The sequence below is a fragment of the Kogia breviceps genome, chromosome 8 (genome assembly GCF_026419965.1).
Source record: "Kogia breviceps isolate mKogBre1 chromosome 8, mKogBre1 haplotype 1, whole genome shotgun sequence".
Lineage (NCBI taxonomy): Eukaryota > Metazoa > Chordata > Mammalia > Artiodactyla > Physeteridae > Kogia > Kogia breviceps.
In genome coordinates this window covers 65,720,464-65,746,101 of record NC_081317.1, presented here as the reverse complement: position 1 = coordinate 65,746,101, position 25,638 = coordinate 65,720,464, and the positions used below count along the sequence as shown (strand labels likewise).

At 39.6% G+C, this 25,638-nt stretch overlaps 2 protein-coding genes across 9 annotated transcripts in view; both read left to right on the top strand.

Annotated features, from left to right (window-relative positions):
- KDM4C (lysine demethylase 4C) overlaps positions 1 to 25,638 on the top strand; it is a 430,596-nt gene that overhangs the window by 305,200 nt on the left and 99,758 nt on the right. The window lies entirely within an intron of this gene.
- LOC131761481 (protein SET-like) lies at positions 20,014 to 24,377 on the top strand. The gene has a single exon (XM_067040124.1). The coding sequence runs from the start codon at positions 23,028 to 23,030 to the stop codon at positions 24,375 to 24,377; it is 1,350 nt and encodes a 449-aa protein (XP_066896225.1). The 5' UTR covers positions 20,014 to 23,027.

Sequence of the window (25,638 nt, the reverse complement as noted above, 5' to 3'; positions counted from 1 at the left end):
AAAAAAAAGTACATTAATAGCTGTATAGTACTTAACTGTCAGAATGATTTGCTACAGGGACTAGATCCTATTGCAAGCTGTCAAATTTGTATATTGCTGTAATACCAAACCATAAAATCTTTTGAGTAAAATGGAAAATGTCAGATGGGCATGACTACAAATAATATACTTTCTGAAGGCTGTAGATGTCTATAGGAGAAAATGTGTAAATGCATGAAATATTGTCTTGTTACTATGGATTTTTCTTTATCTGACGAAAGAAAACTGTGAGGCGAAAGGAAATTGATTGGAGCCTTTAAATTTTTTAGTTTTGAACTCATTTTTCCGGAGGACTAATTTTAAAAACATTATTAAATAGATAAGTAGAACTTCAGATAATTCATGATTAAAGAGTATAGTACGAGAGTCATCTCGTTTTTTAGCTTACATTGCTGAATGGTCCAGTTTTTTCTGATCTTGTCTGTGTGAGTAGTGATTACTGATGGATCTTTTAATTGAGTGAGTTGGGGTCGGGGTTCCAGAGATGGGGTCGCCCCTTTCATTCCAACATTGACTGAGTCAGTACCAACAAATGCTTGCCAAACCGAGACAGCTGCTAGATGGCTCTAAACAATCCATAGGATTTTGCTTGGTCAACAGTGATTGACAGCAGAGAGGTTATAGTTTTTGAAAGGTACCGTCATTATTGTAAAACAGTGGGTCCATAATTATTTATTTTTCTAATATTTTAGTATGAATTATTTATTCCCTTGGAAGCGGCTTTTAAAAATCAACATAAAGGTTCTATATAAAGTGACAATCTTTTCATACTTGTAATTAATTTAATGTAAGTCAGTGTGGTATATTTTAGGCATGTTCCCACAATTTAGTGATGTTATTTTCTAAGATGAGCTCATAGATACAGGTACCAGCCCAGTTTGCATGTATTGATTTAAATATCAAGGGTTCTGTGCATTCATCTGTATTGCCCTTTGGGTCATGAATTCTAAGCCTCTGCCACATTGAGATTGAGTGTGCAGGCTCTGGACTAAGACTGTTGGAGTCCTGTGTCCACCACTTAAGCAACTTTGGCCATGCAGCCTAACCTTTCAGAACCTCATCTGTAAACCATGGTGATTGTGAGGATGACATGATGCAATGATGCAATGCACCATCGGGGAATGACGCAACCCCTTGCCGCATAAATCTCTGTAAACTGCCTTTTGGCCAGTTAGGATTGGAGTAGATAAATATTTATAAGGAGGGAGTAGGTTCTTTGTGCTATCTCATTTGTTCATCCATTTGCTCAATAAATATTTCTTCAGAACTTGCTGTGTGGTTAGGTGATAGATGTGTGTCATTTCTGCTTTTATAGATATTACAGAATAATGGAAGTTACTGAAAATTAGATAAGCAACTACAAAGCAGCATGAAAAGTTCTACTGTAGTAAAAATCCAGAATGCAGTGAAGGATCTTACTCAATTTGGGGTATGAGGGCAGTAAAGGGGTGTAGAAAAGCTTCCTGGAAGAAGCAGTGCCTAATAATGCCTCATCTGAGACCTGAAGGATGAGAAAAGAGGGCACTGGAGGAGCGGTCAGGACAAGGAACAGGATGCTCGGCATCCTGGAAGTGGGAGGGAACCGTAAGGTTTAGGAAATGAAATTTCAGCAGAGCTGCAGCATGAGGTATGAGGAGGGAGAGATGAGTCTTAAGAAGCGGAAGCCTCAGATGATGTAGCATTGTGCTGTCCAGTATGGTAGCCTCTGGCCACTGACGGCTACTGAGCATTTGGGATGTGGTTAGTGTTACTGAAGAGCTGAACTTAGGATTTTATTTAATTTCAGTAAGCTAAGTTAAAAAACGGAAGCAGCATAAACACATGAAGTACAACTGTACTTTTGGTAGGTCCACATTTTACATTTCAAACACCCTTGAAAATTGTGTCCAAATTGAGATATATTGTAAGTATAAATACACAGCAGATCTCAAAGACTTACTATGAAAAAAACAGAACGTGAACTATCTCATTAATAATTTTTATATTGGTTACATGTCAAAATGATAATATTTTGGATTTGTTAAGACATATTGATGTATTATTAAAATCAATTTCACATGTCTTTTTTATTGCGATTACATATACTTAACATAAAATGTATCATTTTAGTTATTTTTAGGTGTGCAATTCCATGGTGTACAGTGGCATTAAGTATATTCACATTGTTGTGCAACCATCATGCCCCTCTATCTCCAAAACTTTTTTATCTTTCCAAACAGAAGCTCTGTACTCATGGAACAGTAACTCCCTATTCTCCCCTTCCTCACCTGTGGCACAGGTGTCTCCTAAAAAATTAAAAATTGCACATGTGACTGGCATTTTATTTCTACTGGACAGTGCCATTCTAGAGGACTTTGTACTTTATCCCAAACAGGTGGAAGAACCTTTAATGCCCATTAAGAAGTGGAATAATATGATCAGATTTGTGTTTCAGAAGGGTGTGGTGCTTCTGGTGGGGAGAATGTGTTCAAGAGGGTAGGACTGGAGCCAGAGAGGCCAGTTTCAGTAATCATGTGAAAGATGATTTTGGCATGAACCTGGGATGGAGATAAGTGAACTGATCATAGGCGGCATTAGCTTGGACTAGGTGTGGAGGGAGCTGGGGTTCTGGCATAAGCAGCTGGGGAACTGGTCATGCCATACACAGGGCTCGTCATCACTGGAAGGAGACGGAGTTGAGGGGGAAGTACACCTGGACATACTTAATTTTAGGTTCTTGTAGTCCAGCTGGGTGTAGCACAGGGGAAACATGTGCCAGAATTCTACTTCTCATGGGTATGTAGCTATTTACCAGCTGCTCTTAGGTTGTTAGGACTAGGAGCATATGAAGTTCAGTAACTGTTACTGGTCAGAAATTCAGGAACAGTGAGCAACTGTGCTTTGTATGGTTGTGAATTTGGTTTGTGATAATATTGTATCTGCCTCTCTGTACTCTTTCTGAAGTGTAATAATCAGGTAAAACAGTGTTAGCCTTGGGAGTTTCATTTCTGTCTTCTCTCAGAGCAAAAGAAATGAAGAACATTAAAAATGAAAACTAAACCTATAGAAATGAAATAGTTTGATTTGCAAAAAAATGAGCAAGAAGGAAAGTCCAAGGTTCTCATGAAAGATAAATGTGTCCTGCAACCAGTAAAAACACAGCGTATGTGGGGATATTGTTGCCAGGATGAGTGGCCATAGGGGAAAGGGGATTTGCAGTAAGAATCATGAGGGTTTGCACAGATTCATTGAGGAGGTGTTCATTTCAGAATGGCCTTTCCTATTAATTTCAGTTGAATTTTAGTTTAAAAACATCTTTTCACTAATAGTTTTTGAGATAAAACTGCCCTTAGGATTAAATTTTAAATCGTAGATTTTTTTTTTCTGTTCAGAATATAAAATGCATTCCACCTTTCTTTAGTAACAAAATATTTTACTTTAAATAAATGGAAAAAATAGTCAAATTGACCACTTTTCATTATAGGAATAGTGCTTAAGGTTAATTAAAACTTTCAAGATTTTTTTTCTTAGAGCCATCTGTTCATAATTGATTTTTAAAATTCATCAATTTTAAACACTTATTTTCTTTGGACAAAGCAAAAAAATTGTGAAATCTTTTTCACTAAATGGCAGATATTTTTCAGTAAAAGAATCATGACTCATGACATCCTGGCAAAGGTATAATTTTAATAGACTAATGAGCTTTCTGACCAGAGCCGACTGAGCCTCATCTGATTTTTACAATGATAAATTGGCTGTGTCAAAATTTGCAATCTAGTCTGGTGAAATATTTAACTATGAAAGTTTAATTCTCATTTTTTATTTATTAAAGCGGTGGTAGTGTCATAGCAGCTTATAATATGCTGGCCATTTGGTATGATTTATTTCAGTGAGTGTCACTTGTTGATGTGTTTAGTGGTTGTTGACCCATATTTAATTCTAAAAACTCTAAGTGGTGTGAAATGTAATGTCAGCCACTGTACTTAAAAAAAAAACAAACCCAAAAAACAAATCATGATCCACAGATCTATTCAGTTGTCTTTTCCCAGCTGTAATGATGTCACAGTTTTATATTTGACAGCTGTTGATGTGGGGGCACTGAATGAGTAACAGCTTTCTTTACAATTGTGGGGATCTACTTAGAGTAATTTCTACCACAAAACATATACTTGAAATGTCATAAAATCATCTTTCATTAGTTCATTTGGGGATTCCAGCTTGTCATTTTAAAGGTTTTGCAGAAACTTGCGGAATAAAGAGCATTTCTTTCATTTATCAATCTTTTTATTCAGTAAAGACTCATGGAGGTGATCATAGTGTTTGGTGCCTGGTGACAAGTGGCATTAGGTGGACAGGGTCATCCCTCTTGTGAGGTTTATATTCTGGAAGAATTTAGATACAGATCTTCCAAGAATGTCATTTGTGTTTTTGTTTGTTTTGGAAGGCAGACAGGAAGGGCTAGATTAAAGCATTCTTCTAAGGCATTTCTTTACAGAGAGGTATAATAAGCATTTCTGTCTCCTAATGTCAGGGTATTTATCTAGTGTAGATAATTTCTAACAAATAGGTTAAAATATGAAAAGAAAACATTTTTTCAGATATTATGAAATTAGTTTGATATCATTTTATAAATAATAATAAGCATCTTCAAAAAACAAAATTTTAAATGGTGGTATATTGTTAACATAAAATTTCAAATTATTCATAGTTTACAACAAAATGAAATATCTTATGAATAATGAAACATTCATAATAATGAAACATTCTTTATAATATGTACTATTTCAAATACCACGTCTTGGATTTTTTTTCTTTAAAGAATTGAGTTATTGTGTTGTTATTATTACTTCTTTTATAATATACAATAAAAGGTATAAACTCATACTGCTGCAGAAATTTGCTGTAAAATTTCTCAAGGAAGAGGCTGTCCAGAGAAAATTATCCTCTGGTATTATCCTTTTCTTATGTTTCTCAAAGCAATTCATAAACATTTTTCAAATAATAATGTAGCATTACAGAACATTTTAGTTGGCAGGTCAGCTTAGAACTAAGGGGGAGATCAGTGGCCCAAATGTTTTTAGAAACAACAATCAAATTTAAATACTTCTAATTCTCAGGTACCGTTTCTCTAAGAATCCCTTTTCATAACTAGAAAATGAAGAAGCCAGCAACAGGAAAATCACTGCTTTTCCTGGCAGGCCCAGCAGCTAATATATGTGCATTTTCAGCCTTCTCATTTTGACAGGGGCAATCACCATTTAATTTCAAAATTCCCTTTATCTTAGTGATAGCCTTAGAACTATTGAGTCTGCCTTTCCTGTCTGTGACAGTTTCCTGTCTGTGACTGTTTCTGTGCTCTTCGCCACACACTGATTTGGTAGCCCTGCCCTGCAGCTATGGCACCATTGCAATGTACATTCTGCATAGATAAGACATGACAGCCTTTTAACCTCAGCTTGCTGTGTGTGCAGAGGGTGACAGCCCACCTGCACTGGGGAAAGCAAACAAGCAAGAGTGATGCGTTCATCTTAATCACATTCTGTTTCTCTCAGAGACGTTCCAAGAAAATGACAGGCCAAGCTCAGAGTTCAGGTTATCAGCCTGAGACATATGAGGCGCAGGGCATCTCCACAGCAGATAAGGCTAAACTGTACTACTGAACTTTGACTTGTTTATTTAAAGTTAGAATTTTAATATATAGATCCTATAAGGTTCTTGTTCCTTATTTTAAAATTTTATTTTCAAAGACCTGTTATTTTAGTTATAAAAGCAATGCCTGCCATAAATTTTTTTTAAAAAAACTGAAGTGTATAAAATACAAAATGAAATCATCTCTAGCTTCATGCCATTCCACAGAAGTGGTCATGTTTAACATATTGGAGTAATGATTCCTGACTTTTTTCTATGGAGGAAACAGCTTGGAAGGATATAGCTTTATCATACTCATACTGTGTTATAATTAAGAGAGTGTTTCAGTAGCATACTATATACGTATGATACTCAGACACATACACATAAATCTGTTTTATAAAAATATCAACCGTGTCTTAAGGGTAGTCACGTTTTCCCTTTCCTTTGGTCTTATTATGAACCTACCAGCATTCATGACGCTTCACACACCTTTGCTTATGTCAGTCACTCAGAAATTTTTCAGGCTGCATTTTTAAAGTTTGTTTGGTTTGTTTTTTGAATAGAACTTAATCACCTGAACCGCATAAAGGTAGTGCTGAGTGGTCCTCAGGCGTGTTATTTGCTGCAAGTGTAAAAGCATCTGAATGCAATAATAAAGCATATGAGTGTTGGGGCCTGACAACTTGGGTTCATGTCTCAGCTCTGCCTCATACCAATTACTTGAGAATATGTCATCCTCTTTGGAAGTCTGTCCTTGATTTTCATGACAGCTGTCCTTGATATCCCTTCTCTCTCTTTGGCCTCTTGGTCTCAGGTTTCTTTGCAGGTTCCTCTTCCTTTGTCTGACTCTTGAATGTTTATGTCCCCCCAGTTTCTATCTGAAGCTCTTTGCTCACTTTTTGCATTCTCAGTAACAATTTGTAAAATTAGAATCACAATAATAGTACTTTCTTTTGTTGTTGTGAGTATCAAATAAGATAAGGCATCTAGAGTATTTCACCCAGTGCCTGGCTATAGTAAGTGCTCAATGAATGTTCCTTCTTATTGTTGTGATTATAAGTACACTACCCTAGTAATACCATTACAGTAACAATGATATGAAAATAAAGCAATAATATATAACTAATTAATAATATTAATAATGTAAATAAATAAATGATATTAAGTTTGTTTTAAAGTTTACTTTTATCGCTTGGAACATTTTCTCATATAAAATATTACAAATAATTAAGTATCAATAAAGTTCACAAATGTTTAATTTTTTTAAAAAAAAAACTCTTGATTTTTAAATAATTACAGATTCGCTGGAAGTTGTGAAGGTAGTATAGAGATTTTTGTGTGCTCTTCACCCAGTTTCCCTTATTGATTACATGTTATATAACTATAGTACAATATCAAAACCAGAAATTGCCATTGGTACAATATGTGCCTTTAGTTCTATGTAATCTTATCACATTTATAGCTGTCATTTTATTGCAAGGAAATGTGGTTCTGCAGAAACGGTTAAAAGGTAGGTAAAACAAAAGTAGCAGCAATGTATATGGTTTATAGCATGTGTAAAAGAACTCTATTAAAACTGTGCAAAAACTTGATCTTACCCTTCACCAGAGGACAGAATGCTTGATGACATTATTCATTAGGTAAAGCAAGTAAAACCACAATGTGGTGTTACTACACATCTATGGAATAGTTAAAAATCAATGAAACTGACAATACCAATGCTGATGTTACAATGCTGATGATAAAACCATATATATATTTTTTCACACACACACACACTGTATTTTATTTTTACAAGAGATAAACTGACACCAAGCATTGTAAATGGATGACCACAACAAAAGCAACAATGATTGCAATTACCAAACACGAAACACACTCATACTATGTCATAATATTGACATTCAGTCCAGTAATCCTCCACTGTAACAGTTCCTTTACTTTGCAGTGAAAATTGATTTGTATATTTTTTGCCTCTGAATCCTTGTGGGATTTTTTTTTATTCAAACAGAAAGTCACAAAAATTATAATCATCCTCATCAGTTCACTCAGTCCCATGTTATTAATTTTTTTTTCATCTTGATCTTTTGTTAGCACTTTTATGAATTCATCAGTTTTCCATTAGAGTTCTGAAAATGCTTATTCATTCACTTCAGCAGTATAGTCAGTTACCAGAAAACTGTACTTGTCAGAGTCTTTTCCATGAATTCCTTGAAGATGAAACCCTTATTTATTTATTTATTTATTGCTGTGTTGGGTCTTCGCTTCTGCGTGAGGGCTTTCTCTAGTTGCGGCAAGCCGGGGCCACTCTTTATCGCGGTGCGCAGGTCTCTCACTATCGAAGCTTCTCTTGTTTGCAGAGCACAGGCTCCAGACGCACAGGCTCAGTAGCTGTGGCTCACGGGCCTAGTCGCTCCGCGGCATGTGGGATCCTCCCAGACCAGGGCTCGAACCCGTGTCTCCTGAATTGGCAGGCAGATTTGCAACCACTGCGCCACCAGGGAAGCCCCGAAACCCTTTTATAGGAACATTTTTGCAAAAGCATCAGAGTATACCCAGAACTGTTTATAAATGACAAAAGACTTAAAAATGACCACGGTTAAAGATTTGATGAAAGTTCATAATAATGCAATTGACAAGGAAATTTAGTTATTTCTGAGATACACATTTTAAAGTAATAACTAGAATTATGACTTATAACATTATACCAGAACATATAAGATTTTTAGAAATTTCATGTAATGTCTGAAACATTTATATTAACATATTTCCATACAAATAACCCAAAGAAAGTTTTGTATTAGTTGTTTTGTTTGTTTGTTTTTTTATACTGCAGGTTCTTACTAGTTATCAATTTTATACACATCAGTGAATACATGTCAATCCCAATCGCCCGATTCAGCACACCACCATCCCCACCCCACTGCGGTTTTCCCCCTTTGGTGTCCACACATCTGTTCTCTACATCTGTGTCTCAACTTCTCCCCTGCAAACTGGTTCATTTGTACCATTTTTCTAGGTTCCACATACATGCGTTAATATACGATATTCATTTTTCTCTTTCTGACTTACTTCACTCTGTATGACAGTCTCTAGGTCTATCCACGTCTCAACAAATGACTCAATTTCTTTCCTTTTTATGGCTGAGTAATATTCCCACAACTTCTTTATCCATTTGTCTGTCGATGGGCATTTAGGTTGCTTCCATGACCTGGCTATTGTAAATAGTGCTGCAGTGAACATTGGGGTGCATGTGTCTTTTTGAATTATGGTTTTCTCTGGGTATATGCCCAGTAGTGGGATTGCTGGATCAATGGTAATTGTATTTTTAATTTTTTAAGCAACCTCCATATACTGTTCTCCATAGTGGTTGTATCAGTTTACATTCCCACCAACAGTGCAAGAGGGTTCCCTTTTCTCCACACCCTCTCCAGCATTTGTTGTTTGTAGATTTTCTGATGATGCCTATTCTAACTGGTGTGAGGTGATACCTCATTGTAGTTTTCATTTGCATTTCTCTAATAATCAGTGATGTTGAGCAGCTTTTCATGTGCTTCTTGGCCATCTGTATGTCTTCTTTGGAGAAATGTCTATTTAGGTCTTCTGCCCATTTTTGGACTGTGTTGTAAAACCATATTTTTAATGTTACTAGATTGACTATGGATGCTAATGAGAGCTCAGTGGTATGGGGAGAGGGGAAATGTGGTGAAGAAAACTGGGAGGAGAGGAAGTGAAAGGAAAGAATGTGGGTGACAGTAGAAAGGGGAGTGTTTGGGGAAGTGAGAACTGGAGTCCATGACGGTCCACATCCCAGGCCACAGAAAGATGTCCACGCCTTCCGCTCTAAAGGCTTTTCACATAAATCTCCCTCCATTCAGAAAGTTCTGATCTCAGGTTGCTATTTCCATAGCTGAAATCTTACTGCCAAAATCAGTCCTGAGAAAGGTATTCACTTTAGTTTCTCCTGCTTCATCATAATAATCATTATCTCATTGAAGGTTAAATGAGATATTTGTTCCATTTGCACAATGGCTGGCACTGAATAAGTTTCAATAGTTAACTGTCATGAAGTGATGAGGTCAACTTTTATTTAATAGATGAGAAATCAGAGGTTTAAAGTGGTTATGTTTTATAGATTATAACTGAAGAGCCATGTTAAACCTGGCCTCCTGACCCAACTCCCATGATCTTTCCTACTAAGTTATATTCACCTTGGAGTCAGGTAGCTTTCTGATCTTCCCAAAGGCTGAAAACAAACACTGATGTGCAGAAGTTAAATGTTTGCAGGGTTTTCCATGAAAACCATCTTCACAGTTCAGGTATATTATCTGGTTTTCATTTTTTTCTGTTTTCCATTTCAGAGGACTTTAAATGTGTGCAGTAGTATAAGATGATGTCTGGGTTATTTAAGTCCTTGGGAGAAGTAGGTTGAAAGAGAATGGGGGAAGTATTCTTAAATTAAGTGTAAAAATATTCTCACACAGTGCCATTAGCCTTGCAGGGCCCGTCAACCTCCAGTTCACTCTTGCCTGGTGTCAGATGTGTTGGAAGGCTTTGACAAACAGTTGATATGCCAGAGACAGCTAAAAGCCTCAGAGAGGTGCATAGAGACGTAAATCTATCATCTAAATAAACTCCACTAGTGGCAGGTGTCTCAGAACTCTAACTCATGGTGATGTGGGCACATGGGTTTTGTTAACCAGAAACAGCATTTTAACACTGACAGCTTCTAAAAAAGACAGCTCTAGATAGGAATTTACTATCTGCAGACCTGCAAACTAATCCTGCCTTCAAATGAAAAGATTGTAGTGCAGCTCACTTTATAAGGGCAGAGAAAGATGTCATTGTTGCATTTATTTCCTAACGTCTGAATCTCTTAATGCATAAGCAATTTCTATATCCACTGTTCTTGAAACTTGACCAGAATGAAAACTTTGGTTATGGAAAGTTATGTACAATTAAGGTTTGACCACTTTATTTTTTTGCTTGTGAGCAAGTCTTGGAAAAGTCCGCAGTAATTTTTTTTTGAGGTTTATTGGTTTTTTAAAATGCTTTTATACATTTCTTTTTATCTCTATTTTCTTTTTCATGGAAAGGCATTTGGTTTTAAATACAGCAGTGTGTACATGTCAATCCCACACTCCCATTCTATCCCTACACACCACCCAGCCTCCACCGCCCTTTCCTCCTGGTAACCGTAAGTTTGTTCTCTAAGTCTGTAAGTCTGTTTCTGTTTTGTAAATAAGTTCATTTGTATCATTTTTTTTAGATTCCACATATAAGTGATTATTACCTTTATATTATAAAACAATTCTTGTTCTTTTGAAGCATGCTAGGCACTGTATTAAACTCAACATTGACATTTCACGTGTCCACCCTTTGTAATTTTATTTATTTGAGAATAACCTTAAAAGGCCAGATCATTGTAGTTAGTAGTTTTGCTGAGACTTCTGTGGCTGTTGTCTAAGGCATTACTGAGTGAGCCTAGCTGACCATCTAGTGCCGACATATAGACACAACCTTGTCACCTCTGTGTGTCAGAACACATGTTACGTTCTACATGGAGAGGTATGTGCTCTATTGCTTCTCATGAATTTGGGAGTTTACAGAGGTCTTAGAACCTCTGACAAAATCTTCTACCATATATGGTGAATGGGTGATTTGCATCCTTGAGAATGATGGTCTCCTTCCTTTTCATATATGAGGTGGTCAACAGAATCCCCCCTTTATTGAGCAAAAGAAGGGATATGAAACAATTTTCTTCTCAAGCAGACCCTGGAGGAAAGCACCCCAGCTGTGATGGGTGAGTGTGATACAGAACGAGCAGATGGTCAGCCAAACAACTCTACATTCAGGTGCCTTGTCAGTGTCCCCCAAAACAGATCCCAGAGCTTAATACCTCTTTGTATGTAGGAAGTTAGTTATAATTCTTTCTGTGTATGCTGAATTTTTTAATACTTTAGTAAAAGATTCAGCTGACCTGTTCAGTTGGTTTGACCTGACTTATCAGGATGGATAAGCTAGCTGCTGGAGAAATTAAAGAGATAACCTTTCTCTTAGATATTTTATTTAGTCTTTTTGAATGTTTTTTATTTGGGAGATAAATTAAATCTTGGGGGCAGTGATTTGTCTTGTTAGTATTCTTAAAATAGTCAACCCTCACTTGTCCCCACTCATGGAAATGTGCAGTTAGCAACACAGCCTGTGGGATGGAACTGACATCTACCACGTGTGTGCCCTGCACTGGGTGCTGTGCCGCTGCCATCATGTACATTACCCTTGTGGTCCTCAACAGTTCTGCATGTGTTTAGGATTTCAGTCCCCTCTTTGCCATGCCTGTTGTGGGCACCCTACTGAAATGAAAAACAGTAAAAACAGCAATGACAAAAACCCAAAGTTCTTGCTTTCATAACATTTTATGCTAAGCATTATTCCAGCCCATTTTTACTGGAAATTCAGATGGTTTTAAGGAAATTGAGATATATGACTATTCATTTAAGATATACATGTGGGAAGTGGTTGAGCTGGGATTAAATTGATCTGTATCACACTAAAGCCCTTGCTGTTTGCACTAAAATTCATTAATGTCTGGCATATTAGACTTTTGAAGCTTAGAATATACTGAATTTTTTAGGGTAGGCTAGGAATCTAGACACAGAACTACACCAACAATAATAATGAAGGATCACTGTGAAAACTGCAGTTCAGTGGACAGTTGTGTGGGCACCCCACCCCCAAAATCTTGTTTAAGATGGTTCTCATTCTAGATGGGAATAGTCAGCATTAGCTCTAGCATGGGGACACAATAGCCTGAGCTCCTGCTGGAGTCTAATATCCATGGATTTTTTCCTAAGATAAAATGTCACCTGTCATTTTCCCCTGGAACTTTAGGACTTTGTGTTCAGTTATTTTAAGTTTTGTTTGTTGCCCTAATGTGTGGATAAAGCTACTTCTTTTTATGTCATTCATTCATTCATTTATTTTTGGCTGCATTGGGTCTTTGTTGCTTCGCACGGGCTCTCTCTAGGTGTGGTGAGCGGGGGCTACTCTTCGTTGCGGTGCGCGGGCTTCTCATTGCGGTGGCTTCTCTTGTTGTGGAGTACGGGCTCTAGGTGCACGGGCTTCAGTAGTTGTGGCACGTGGGCTCAGTAGTTGTGGCTTGCAGGCTCTAGAGCGCATGCTCAGTAGTTGTGGCACACGGGCTTAGTTGCTCTGCGGCATGTGTGATCTTCCTGGACCAGGGCTCGAACCCGTGTCCCCTGCATCGGCAGGCAGATTCTTAACCACTGCGCCACCAGGGGAGTCCCAAGCTACTTCTTTTGACTAGTGTACTTTCCCTATCCTGGAATTTCTCTTTTCTTTTGTAATCGAGCCTAACATATATCCTATTATAGCCTGACAAACTGTGATTGGAATCGAAATCTTTCTAAGGTGCGTTGAGTTAATGGTTTTGGTACATCCTGGGGTCACTCTCGTAGCATGGAGGCATTTTAACGGGACTCTCAGAAGTCGAGCAGTTAATCCTGCCGCACAGCACAGGCCAGAGGCTTGTTTCCTGGGGAATCCACTTTATATCTCTCAGCCTGACACTTGCCTTCCGGCAGCACATCAAAGCAGCTGAACGTTTTGAGTTTTGGTGCAACTATCACTCATTCATCAAAGTTCTATCTGGGTGATATACGTTTTTGAAAACAGATGTGGAAACTGAGGTGACAGACATTGAGAATGGACCTGTTGTTGAAGCTCATGTTGTCACACATGCTGTAGGAAGACAGGTTGTTAGCATTCAGAGTGGAGCACCTACAATCTGGTGAATTCAACATGTTGTTTGCATAGCTCTTGGATTAGTCTTTGTGGTTTGATTTGCATTGCTTTGGGGGTAATTAAAAGCTGTCCTCACCCCCACCCCCTGTGCGTGCACTAAAAAATAGTAAACATGAAACGGGGTAGCTTACTAGATTTTAGTGTTAGCAAGATATACCAATGTTCTCGTGTTGAATATTCTTTTTCATTTTGGCTGCTCTGTGCCAGGCTCTATCTAGGTGATCGTACAATAACTCTTTGAGGTTGATATCATTGTTCCCATTTTATATTTGATAAAACCGAGGCTAAGAGGAGTTTGGTAATTTGAGTTTGTTCAGCTGCTCAGCTTAATCCCAACCACTGTGCTGCCTGTACTGCTTCTGGAATGTGATGTGGCTGGCGCAAAGTACCAAATGGAGGAAATGATGCTCTGTGACTCACAGGAACACCTTTAGATGGCATCACGACTCTTGAGTCTCTCATTGCTGTGCCCTGGACCCCAGCTGTATGAGAAGTCAGCTCATCAAGGCAACACAGTGTGTGGTCCGCATTTTCAGCCAGACCAGTCACTCTAGGGAGAAAAGCATCTGTACTCAGTGTTCATTTCTGTATCTTGGTCAGATGTCATCCTGAGCCATGGCAGCACGTAGGCACATTCTCACCTTGGGTTTCTCAGGTTCCAAGTAGATACTTGGGCTCAGGGACATCTGAGTATCTTTAGTACAGTTAAAGGAAGAAAAAAATTCTTCAACAGGCCTGTTTAATCCATGTCACTAATAATTTTTTCATAACCATGCTTTGGTGAGGAAATTTAAGAGAAATTATGCATACAGAATATTCCCAATTATTATTATTTTTAATGAACAGGGAAATGACTTGAATGCCATATTGTGGTTGCCTGTGGATGGCTGGATATTGGGTGATTTAAAAAAGTAATTTTATTGTGTACACAAAGTACACAATTTTATTGTGTACTTTGGAGCTTTTCTGCAAGAAGCTTCGTATTGCTTGTAAAAAATCAAAGGAAAAAAGTACAATATAAAATTAGGGACAATGTTATCTGAACACCTTGGTCTGGTATATGACTTTTTGTCTAGTGACCCAGTAGGAGGGATATGGGACCAGCTTATGGCAGAGAGAGTGTTCATTGGTTTCCTCCCTTTGTCTTCAACACAGACACCCTGAGTCATCTTCCCTCCCTCCCTCCTTCCCTCTCTCTCTCTCTCTTTCTTTCTTTCAATTCTGGACATGTTTTTTCTTAGTAATGTTCAGAATTCCATATTCATTTTCTCCTTAATGGTTCAATATGGAAGGTTCTCTTCTGATGTCTTTGGTAGTAATTTTCAGGGAATCCTTGTTTTTCTTACTAACTAAGACCAATATCTGTATTTTAAATTATTTTCATCTGTCATTTTAAAAGTATGTAGCTTAAGTTGAATATAAATTGCCTTCACCCTTTTCTGGAGGTTCCATATGCAAAAAACAGATTTTAAATGTACTGAAATTTCTTTCATTATTTACTATGTTCTTAGTATCCTGAGATCAATGTATTCTAGTCTGTCAAACCTAATTTCTATGTGTGTTGGTGGTCCCCAAACCACTCCCAGGTTCGGTGATTGACGAGGAAAACTCACAGCACTCAGCATACTGTTGTTCTCACAGCTGTGATTACAGCAAGCAAACTCAGAAAAGGGAAAAAAAGGCACATGGGGTGGAGACTGGAGGAAACCAGCTGCAAGCTTCCAGAGTTCTCACTTAGGGAGGCACACAGTGCTCCTTAATTCCCCCTGGAATGAGTTATGACAATATGTGTAGAATGTTGCCGACCAGAGAGGCTCATTAGAGAGTTGGTGCTGAGTTTTTACTCAAAACGGATCACATAGGCACCCTCTGCCTAACAAGTATCACAATTCCAGACTCCCAGAAGGGAAGCAATTGTTCAGCATAAACCATATTGTTTGTACTGTGTAGTCTAGGCACCGTGAGCCATTCTTTTCAGGAAATGGAGGGAATTCTCCCCAAATTCAATTTCCCAGACAACTGCCAGGGGCCAACCTTGTCAGCAGGACTCTCAAAGGATAGCAGTTGCAGGCCTGTTATGTTCATTCCTTTCTACACAACATGCAGTAGAAAGCTAGAATATCCATTTATACCAAAGGCAAAAATAAGTTTGCTGGAGCAAAGGATATATGCATTAACCTCTTTAAGAGTGACTTTGGACGTCTTCCCTCTAGCTCACTTTTCACCTCTGTAAAATGCACGAGTACTTTGCACTTTAGAATTCTGTGATCCTCCATGTTTTCTAATACTTTATACATCAGTGATTCTCAGACTGGGGTCCATGTACCCTAGGGTTATGTGAACACTGTCTCAGAGGTACAATGCAGTGATAGTTCTTTGAGGATCAACTTCCAGATCCTGGACTTTTGTACATGCTGTTTCCTCATATTGGTGTGAAGGAGAGAGAACCTTGGAAGGAGCTTCTGGGTCTCCTTTCTCACCACCTCTTTTGCTTTACAGTATAAATGAATTACCCTCAGGTAGGTAAACAAAGGGGCAGATTCTGAGGGCAAGTGTTCAGAGACCAAAGCAAAGATAGATTAGGTAATAAATACTGACGAGAATAGCACATTGTTTCGCTTAGGCCATAAATTTATTGCAAAGGTTGTGACCTTATCTACTAGCTGCTCACTGAAATCCATGGTCTTCTCTTACTTGGGCCACAGCTAGTCCACATCACAGCCTCCCTTGCAGGAAGGAGTTCACACAAAGGTATGGGAGGAAAATGATGGGTGACTCCCAGGCTTGGCTTCTAAATACCCCCATCTGTCCTCCTCCTTACTGTTTGCTGGAAAGGAGTTGACCCAGAGAGAGACCCTGGAACCCAAACATTGAGATGGCAGCGCTTTTGTCCCTAGATGACTATGGAGGAATGTTAGCCCACCGAACTGTTTTCCAGCCCAATACTGTTATGTGAGCCGGAAACAAATTTCTGTTACGTTTAAGTCATTATATCATTGGACCTATATGTTACCCTAATACACTCAAGATTACCTCTTAGAATTAGAATTCAGAAATGAGGTGCTTGATATGGGGATGCATATTAATATGTTTATTTTGTTTTAAAAAATGATTTCAGTCTTTTTCTTATAGAAGCGAAATCTGTTTTGGCAGGTTGGTTTGATAATGAGGACCACTTTTGTCAGGTTATATATATGGCTGACATTTCACATAAATTTGGCTTAATTTTCAGTCCCAAAGTTTGACAAATATATTTAAAGCACACGTATAATTATATCCTGGAATTCTATGCTGGAAAAGAGTATCCTTTACTTTTTTTTTCCCAAACTTAAAATTAAAAAATAAAATTTATAAGGGTTAACTTTAACATATGCAAGGAAAGATACAGTTTTCCAAAACTCTTTTGGGGGAATTGTAAGCAAAAACAATTGAAGACTGATGGTATATAAAAGAGGACTGTTAGCAAGTAGTTTAAATGAGTCTTGGTTGATCTGATTAATTAACAGGCAGTTAGTTATTCACTTGTGTAAATGAGCTAAACCTAAAGCAAACAACAGAGACTAATGCTACACCTGGAACAACTTGTACTCTTGTAAGTCTTCCAAATTACCCTCTTAAAATATTTGTATAGATCTCATCAGGCAGGTGAATGGAAAGGTTGAGTAAGTGAGCTTCCTGTAAGAAAAGTGTATGCATAGTGGGATTACTTCACTTAGTGTGCCAGTAAACCTGAAATTTTATTGTTCCCTCTCCTTTCCTTAATCTCTTTTATGTACTGAGGAGACACATAGATATGGGATGAACCTCGGGACCTGGGCCAAGTGTTTGTAGGAAAGAAATTGAAGAATAACTAGGTGACTAAAGTGCTAAGGGAAGGACTTAGTCTAACAGAACGCAATTTCCTAAATTTATGATTTGGCAAGCTTGGCACCTGCAGGTGCCAATAATAAGTTCAGGGAAACATTCTTACTTGTGCCCCATACAGCATGTCAAACTCACTGCAAGCAAGGAACAGCAGAGTGCAGCCTGAGCATTTGTCCTCTGAGTGGATCAGCTGTAAAGGATCAGAGGCACTCATCACATCTCACAGCAGTCACTACCCTGTTGACTAAAAGTGCTCCAGGAGTGTGTCTCTGGCATCCATCCACTCTGAAAATGTTGGCAGTCATAAATGCCAGAGTCACACCTGGCATTGCTGTTGAAAAACACTGAACACCCCATGGGTCCAGAGCCTGAAGGGGTTAGGGGGAAATCTGGGAAGTAGAATAACTGCTCTGCATGAGGAAGTATGAAGACAGACCTCTTTGAGTTGATGGAAGGTATCCTCTGTGTTTCCAGCATCTGCAAAACAAGTATCTAAAACCCTGGAGAGGAGTTCAGAGGGGCAAACAGTGGAAGGTAGGCCAGGGGCTAGTAAGGAATGGCATGTGTTACTTGAGAAACTCAAGGGACAGGATGAACATCCCCTGTTTCTCACACTTCTTTAAAAACTGCGTGAGAGCAGGAACCCAGAGAGCTAACTGCTGGCTAAAGGGGCTTTGTTGGAGGTGTTTGGGGGACGATGTTTAGATGTTGGGTGCCTTCCACTTGGCCTGGCCTACCGCCCTGTGAATGGCATCAAGGTGGCTCTGGGAATGGAGTCATCAAAGTCACACTCCTGATACCTCCTTCTGAGGACTCTGTGATTCCTCCAGGGCAGACACCACCATGATCTTCGGCTTTGTATCATCAGAGCCTCACATGGGGCCAGAGTCTATACTCAGAAAAGGTTTAAACGATGAATGAATGGACCGGTTATAAGGTTTCCCTCCAACCTTGCCCACTAAAGTGGCACAAAGGGAGGGACTCAGACCAACATTCCATTAGGACTGGTGTGTGCTCACCTGAGTTTCATTTCAGCCTCCCTAGCAGGTAAGATTCAGGAGGAGTCAGGAGGAGAACCCAGTCAGGCATTGTCACTGATACCATGATCAAGATAAGACACTAGAGGCATCCCATTTAGAGCGACTCCGCGCACCCTCCCTGAGTCTTCCAGAGCCTTGCACTTGAGTCCTCTCTGAGAGTGATGATGGAAAGGATAGTACTTGTTGTGTAGCCATTTGCAGAGACAGAGCTCTGACTGCTTCCTGCCTGTGGGACCCAGGGGGCCTCCACAGGGCTTCGGGCAGTCCTTTCCCTGAAAGAGTCGGCTCCGCTACTGCAGGCAGCCTTGTCTGCTGACTTGACACTTCATCTTGAGACTGCTGCGTTGTCACACTTGGCTCTGGAACTCACACTACTTCAAAGCCCCTTCCTTGGGCTTCCCTGGTGGCGCAGTGGTTGAGAGTCCGCCTGCCGATGCAGGGGACGCGGGTTCGTGCCCCGGTCCGGGAAGATCCCACATGCCGCGGAGCGGCTGGGCCCATGAGCCATGGCCGCTGAGCCTATGCATCCGGAGCCTGTGCTCCGCAATGGGGGAGGCCACAACAGTGAGAGGCCCGCAAACTGCAAAAAAAAAAAAAAAAAAAAAAAAGCCCCTTCCTTGAGGGCAGGAAGATCTACAGGGAATAAAAAATGAAGCGGGCAGTTTTGCCAAGGATTTGCAGTAAGTAGCAAAACAGAGAGCTGACAATAGGAACATTCATTCTATTCAACAGAATGAGTGATCATGTTGTGTGCAATAAAAGGAAAGTATCAGAGTTAGGAGAAATGATAAAATAGAGTACCAACCATTAAGGGTTCCTTCCTTATTTAACATTTATATTCCTAGCCATTGTTAGGGTTCCATCTCAAGCAGGGATGAGACCTGACTGAAGTTCCCTATTGTCTTTTCCTGAAGAAGTGCTGCATAGTATTTAATAATTTATCAAATAAGTAGAGTTCTCTCAGTTCAGCAGTCAGTATGTATTCGACAGTTCAGGAACATTTCCCCCATTCCGAGTTGGTATTTTGTCCATGTGTTTGTATGTGTGTATATTATATAAAACACACATATAAAATATATTTAGTATGTGTGGATGTATGCATTTGCGTATGTCAGGGGAGGAGTTGATGTTTACTCTGGTTCTGTCTTAACTTTAGCTCAAGATCATCAGAAAGCCTAGATGAGCATTTCTATGCAAAGAGCAGAACATCAGGAGGGATCTTGTCCTGGTTCTGCTGTTGACTACGAAACCTTAGGCAGGGAATTTAATCTCCAGGCGTCTAATATTATTTGCTACCTGTAAAATGAGATAATCATACCTAACATCCAGAGACATAACGAACCATGAGTTACTGCATGTAAAGTGCCTGAGGCAAATGAAGTTATGTTCTTTGTGAGACAGGGTGGTAGCATTTAAACAGTAAAACTGTGGGACAGTTTGTGTTCCTTCTACATCATCCCTTCTCTCAAAAGAAAGATAGGGAGGTCTCTCCACCATACCTCTATGAGAATTTGGATCCAGATCCTTAAGAGGTTTTTTGTTTGGGAGAAGATTGAAAGAGTAAAAGCATTATATGAAGAGAAGGCTAAAAAACTACGAAGAATTGTAGGAAGGATTCAACTGGTAGCACATGGTGTGCAGGGGCAGAGAGCTACTCAGATTATCACCTTTAGATCCCTGCAGTCAAGTGCCTAGAGGAGACGAGGCTCTGAGGGACCAAGTATGTGCTGCCATAGAACATTTTAGTGAAGATAAGGAGTTGAATCGAGGTGGTTGGTTGCTTCTAATGCCCTGGGGAACTTAGGGGAAGAAAATAAAAAGCTTGGGGTTTTAAATTTAATGTAAGTGGTAATGACCTGTGCTGCTGCTGGCTGAAGCTCTAGGAGCCTCTGCATGGTGCCACCATCTCTCCGTTCCCATCTGTGAAAACTGCGTGGTTCAGATAGGGGCACTCCCCCAGCCCGGGGCCCAGATTAAAGACCTGCCGCAGAGTCACAGCAAGCATTCAACATGAGCAAGAAACAAACATTTCATGAGGCTTTGGAGATTGTTGCTGCTGGAGCATGAAAGATGACTAATATAAAGTCTGTTAACATATTCTTCTGGAAAATGCTCACATAGTGTCCGATATCAGGGCCCATTATGCTCATAGCTTGTTCTTTAAAAATCTTTCCAAGCACTAAGTTCTCATGCAGGTCTCCATTGACCCTTTATAAAGCAGCTACCATAAATGTTACCCAGGGCCACGACTCTTCTACTTATGAGCTGTGTGATCTTGGTGAAGTTCCTGAACTGTTCTGTGCTTCAGTTTCTACATCTATAAAATGGAAATATTACTATTGCCTGTCTCATGGAGTTTAGAGGAATAAATTAAGTAAATAATGAACAGTATATATATTACCCTCAAAGCAGTATCCACCATGTAGTAAATATTTATTAAATTTATTTATAAATATTTAATGAATGTTTACCTTCTTCCAGGTCCTGAGCCATTACTTTTAAGGGCTTATATGTAAGGGCTTATAAGGATGAGCCAGAACATGTTGGTTCCAATGTTCTTGGAGCTCTTAGGTCTAGGAAGAGAGATATATTAAAAAATGACTGTTTATGAAAAGGAATTGTCCCATGACAACGTCCATCAGGGAGACTAACCTAATTTGGAGGCTCAAGAGTGGATGACCCTGAAGGAATGACATTTAAGAACTAAAACGTGAGGAGGTGCAGTCAAGATGAAGGTAGGGATGGTGGGGGGCAGTTATGCAAGTTAAGGGAGTGGTATATTCAAGGTCCTCAAGGCCGGAAGAAATGAGGTGCATCAGAGAAGAGAAGGGAACCAGTGGGGCAGGAGCAGCGGAGGACAGAGCTCTGAGCCGCGTGGCGGAGGAGACAGGGATGCCTTTGGGGGCGTCTCAGCCCTGGGAGTGTGATTGTGGGCCAGCTCATCTGCTTCAGGCCTCAGTTTCCTTATTTCTAAGATAAACGACCCTTTCAGTTCTAAAATTCTTATTCTGGGATTTTTCTCACACCTTTTCCTGGTTCCAAAAGAGCCAGTGAGGCTGGCTGAAAGTCTAGTTGTGTAGGGTGAACTATGGGGAACACCCAGAAAGGGGGGAGGGTAGGCTCTTTCTGGTCTGACGCTTCACCTGACTTTTACATTGTCAAATGCAGAGCCCTGGCGGCTGACTCTCCAGCAGCTTTGGGTCCTTGGCTGGCATTGCAGTGAGAGCTCCTGCCAGAGGCAGAAAGGCAGGAGTCATGCTTCTGCTTCCGCTTCCTCCTCTGCTCATACGAGTGTGGGCTTAAAAATTTTTCTTCTGTTGTGTTTTTCTTCTCAGACTGCATGGTGAGATAATTTTAGCATTTATAGAAAATGGTGCTCCCCACTGGGCTTATACATTAACCCCTCCTAAAGTGAATGGAGCATGCAGTGGAGGAACTTAGTTTTTTTCTTTCTTTTATTACTTTTCATTTTAAAAATTTATTCACATGTAGTACATTTGAACCCAAGAGCAAGCAGAAAAGTTTTAAAAATTGGTAGATATTTCTGTATCTTAAAACCCCACTGGCCTAATTGTGAATTTCTGAGTTAGGCCACACAAGATCTTTGGTTGTGTGTCCTCTTACATACATTGATTGCTGCAACACCAGCGTTAGAATAGTTATTATTCTGTTGAGTAAATGTGCCTCTGTCACAGATGGGAACAATTTTAGCCACAGTCTGTGCTGTGTTTCTCAGTGGAAACTTTATAGAAAAGTGAGGCCGGGGGAGATGGGAAAGTTGGGAGAATACACTTTGGAATAGGCTGCTCTGAGAAAGATGCCTACCCTGCTTCTCAGCTCCAGTCCCTCCCTGAGCCAGCTTCCACTCTGCCCTTGGGAAGTAAACGTTGCACTGGGCACTGCCCTCTTCAGCCCTTGCTCCTGAGCGAGGTGCTGTCAGAGTGCTCTTCACTTTTGATAACTGTAGCTGCTACCAGGAGACCCCTGGGATCGTGAACTACAGGATCAACTGGCAGGCACTTTTGAACTGATGCCCACATTCCCGCATACCCTTCCTAAGAGCATGTACAAGGATAATCTATACTTTTCCCAGAAGTCGATCTGCTCAAGAACAGACCTGCTGTCTACAGGTCTACAGAGTCTCCTATTCTCCTCCCCCTCACAGCCCATCTCCTCCTTGGCTCGCGTCTGTCTCTCATCTTACTGTGGTGCCCTGCTTGTGTTGAAAGACCTCTGGCATGTTAAACAGAGGAATGATGCAAAACGCTGGTCTTCGTAAAGTTGAAAAAGGGAATGAATGTAATGACTGGGTAGCAAGTACTGATTTGCGACTCAGGTGGCTCCTTTTCGTTACTTTTGGCAAAATTGAAGGACTACCCAAAGGATGTCAGCTGATAGATAGCGATGGATGGTAGTTGAGAAAGAGTTCAAAAGAACTGAGAAACATTGCTGCAACAGAGCTCCTCCAATCCTATCCGCTTATTAATGTGAATTATTTTTTAAGGAAAAATATAATTAAAATGACACAGGAACTGTATCGCTAGCAGTGTGTGATATTATCTGTATTTATACAAGCTACTTTAGAAAAATCTTTGTCGGCTATCTACCCTTGCTGTGAGGAGGAGGTGGGAGGAGGCGGCGGCTGGGGAGATGGAGCCGCGAGCTGGAGCACGGAGCGTGAGTGAGGGAGCAGAGCCGCCTGCCCGCCCGCCGCCGCGCCCCCTCCAGAAAGAACAGCAGGGAGCAGTTGAACATACTGATGAAGTACAGAATGAAATAGACAGACTTAACGAACAAGCCAGTGAGGAGATTCTGAAAGTAGAACAGAAATATAACAAACTCCGCCAACCATTTTATCAGAAGAGGTCAGAATTGATGGCCAAAATCCCAGATTTTGGGGTAACAACATTTATTAACCATCCACAAGTGTCTGCACTGCTTGGGGAGGAGGATGAAGAGGCGCTGCGTTATTTGACAAGAGTCAAAGTGACAGAATTTGAAGATATTAAATCAGGTTACAGAATAGATTTTTATTTTGATGAAAACCCTTACTTCGAAAATAAAGTTCTCTCCAAAGAATTTCATCTGAATGAGAGTGGTGATCCATCTTCAAAGTCCACTGAAATCAAATGGAAATCCGGAAAGGATTTGACAAAACGTTCAAGTCAAACGCAGAATAAAGCCAGCAGGAAGAGACAGCATGAGGAACCAGAAAGCTTCTTCACCTGGTTTACTGATCATGCTGATGCAGGTGCAGATGAGTTAGGAGAGGTCATCAAAGGTGATATTTGGCCAAATCCATTACAGTACTACTTGGTTCCAGACATGGATGATGAGGAAGGGGAAGGAGAAGAAGAAGATGATGATGATGAAGAGGAAGAAGGATTGGAAGATATTGATGAAGAAGGGGATGAGGATGAAGGTGAAGAAGATGAAGATGATGAGGAGGGGGAGGAAGGAGAGGAATATGAAGGAGAAGATGACGAATGGAACACTGATGGATTCCAACCTTCCTTTTTTAATTTCCTCCAGTCCCTGGGAGCAAGTTGCAGTCTTTTTTTTTTTTTTTTTTTAAATCTCCTCCTCTTGTGCTCAGTTGCCTTGTTTTTGAGGTCTCTTTTCTCCTTTATACCATGGCTCACAACTTATTTTGGGGGGAAATACCTTGAGCAGAATTCAGTGGGAAAAGAATCTCTACCCCTTTCTGTTCCAAGTTCACTTTTATCCCTTCCTGTCTCAACAAAAACTTTATGGACTCAACACCACCATGCTCTGTGGGAAAAAAGAAAAACCTGCTCCCTTAGCTCTGCTGGAAGCTGGAGGGTGCTAGGCCCCCGTGTAGTAGTGCATAGAATTCTAGCTTTTTTCCTCCTTTCTTTGTATATTGGGCTCAGAGATTACACTGTGTCTCTTTGTGAATATGGACAGTTAGCATTTACCAACATGTATCTGTCTACTTTCTCTTGTTTAAAAAAAGAAAAAAAAAACTTTAAAAAATAGGGTTATAGAAGGTCAGCAAAGGGTGGGTTTGAGATGTTTGGATGGGTTAAGTGGGCATTTTGACAACATGGCTTCTCCTTTGGCATGTTTAATTGTGATGTTTAACGGACATCCTTGCAGTTTAAGATGACACTTTTAAAATAAAATTCTCTCCTAATGATGACTTGAGCCCTGCCTCTCGATGGGAGAATCAGCAGAACCTGTAAGATCTTATTTGCAATTGACATTCTCTATTGTAATTTTGTTCCTGTTTATTTTTAAATTTTTCTTTTTGTTTCACTGGAAAGGAAAGATGATGCTCAGTTTTAAACGTTAAAAGTGTACAAGTTGCTTTGTTACAATAAAACTAAATGTGTACCAAAAAAAAATCTTTGTCTATATATCAGGTTAAGAAATATATATACAATAAAAATTTACTTTTTTACTTTAATAATTAACATTGTAATATATATGTAGCTCTGACCAGCTATAAACTGAAAATAAGTTAATTTTCAAATCAGAAGATTTTTTTTAACTTAGAGCCTGTCAAAGGAAATTTTTAAAAATGAAACTTCAATTAATATGCATATTTCTTTTGACAGAATTATGGTGGAGTGGTCAATAAAAGACTTTTGAGCATAGAAGTATCTTGTCTTCAGATAAAATTCTGTGGGGAAAGTGGAATAGAGGTAATAGAAGTTTAAAGAGAATAAATAATGCTATAAAATCTGTTTAAAAAAGTGGCTGTTCTTTTATTTTTTTAAATGGATGATGGAGGTATCAAATCACCATAGAATTTTGAGACAATGTATTTTACTTTTAAAAGTCAGTATTTAATACAGAGAATGATAACTTTCACAACTTAAGGTTATGATGAGAAATTTTATGTATCTACTTAAAATTACTCAAGGGAGTAAGTACATAGACTTTCAAGAATTATCTGCTTCTAGTTCGTGAAGGATTTGGGATGTAGTGATTTCCAATTCTGGCTTGGGAATGTGTATTAAAAATACAGATTTCTGTGCTCCTTTTCAGACTTACGAATCAGAGGTTCTAGCTGTGGGGAGGATGGGACCTTATTTTTAACACAATCCTCTGATTCCCAGTGATGCTGATGCAGCCAACCCCAAGGCCAGTGTTTGGCCCCTGTGTCCACTTGCTTCTACTTCCAGTCCTGAAGACCCTGCCCTGTCTTCCTAGGAGGGACTCATGAAGCAGGAGGTGACAGACTGCTTTGGAGGTGGTGCACTGGCAGAGACACAGGTGGGAAGGAACCACAGAG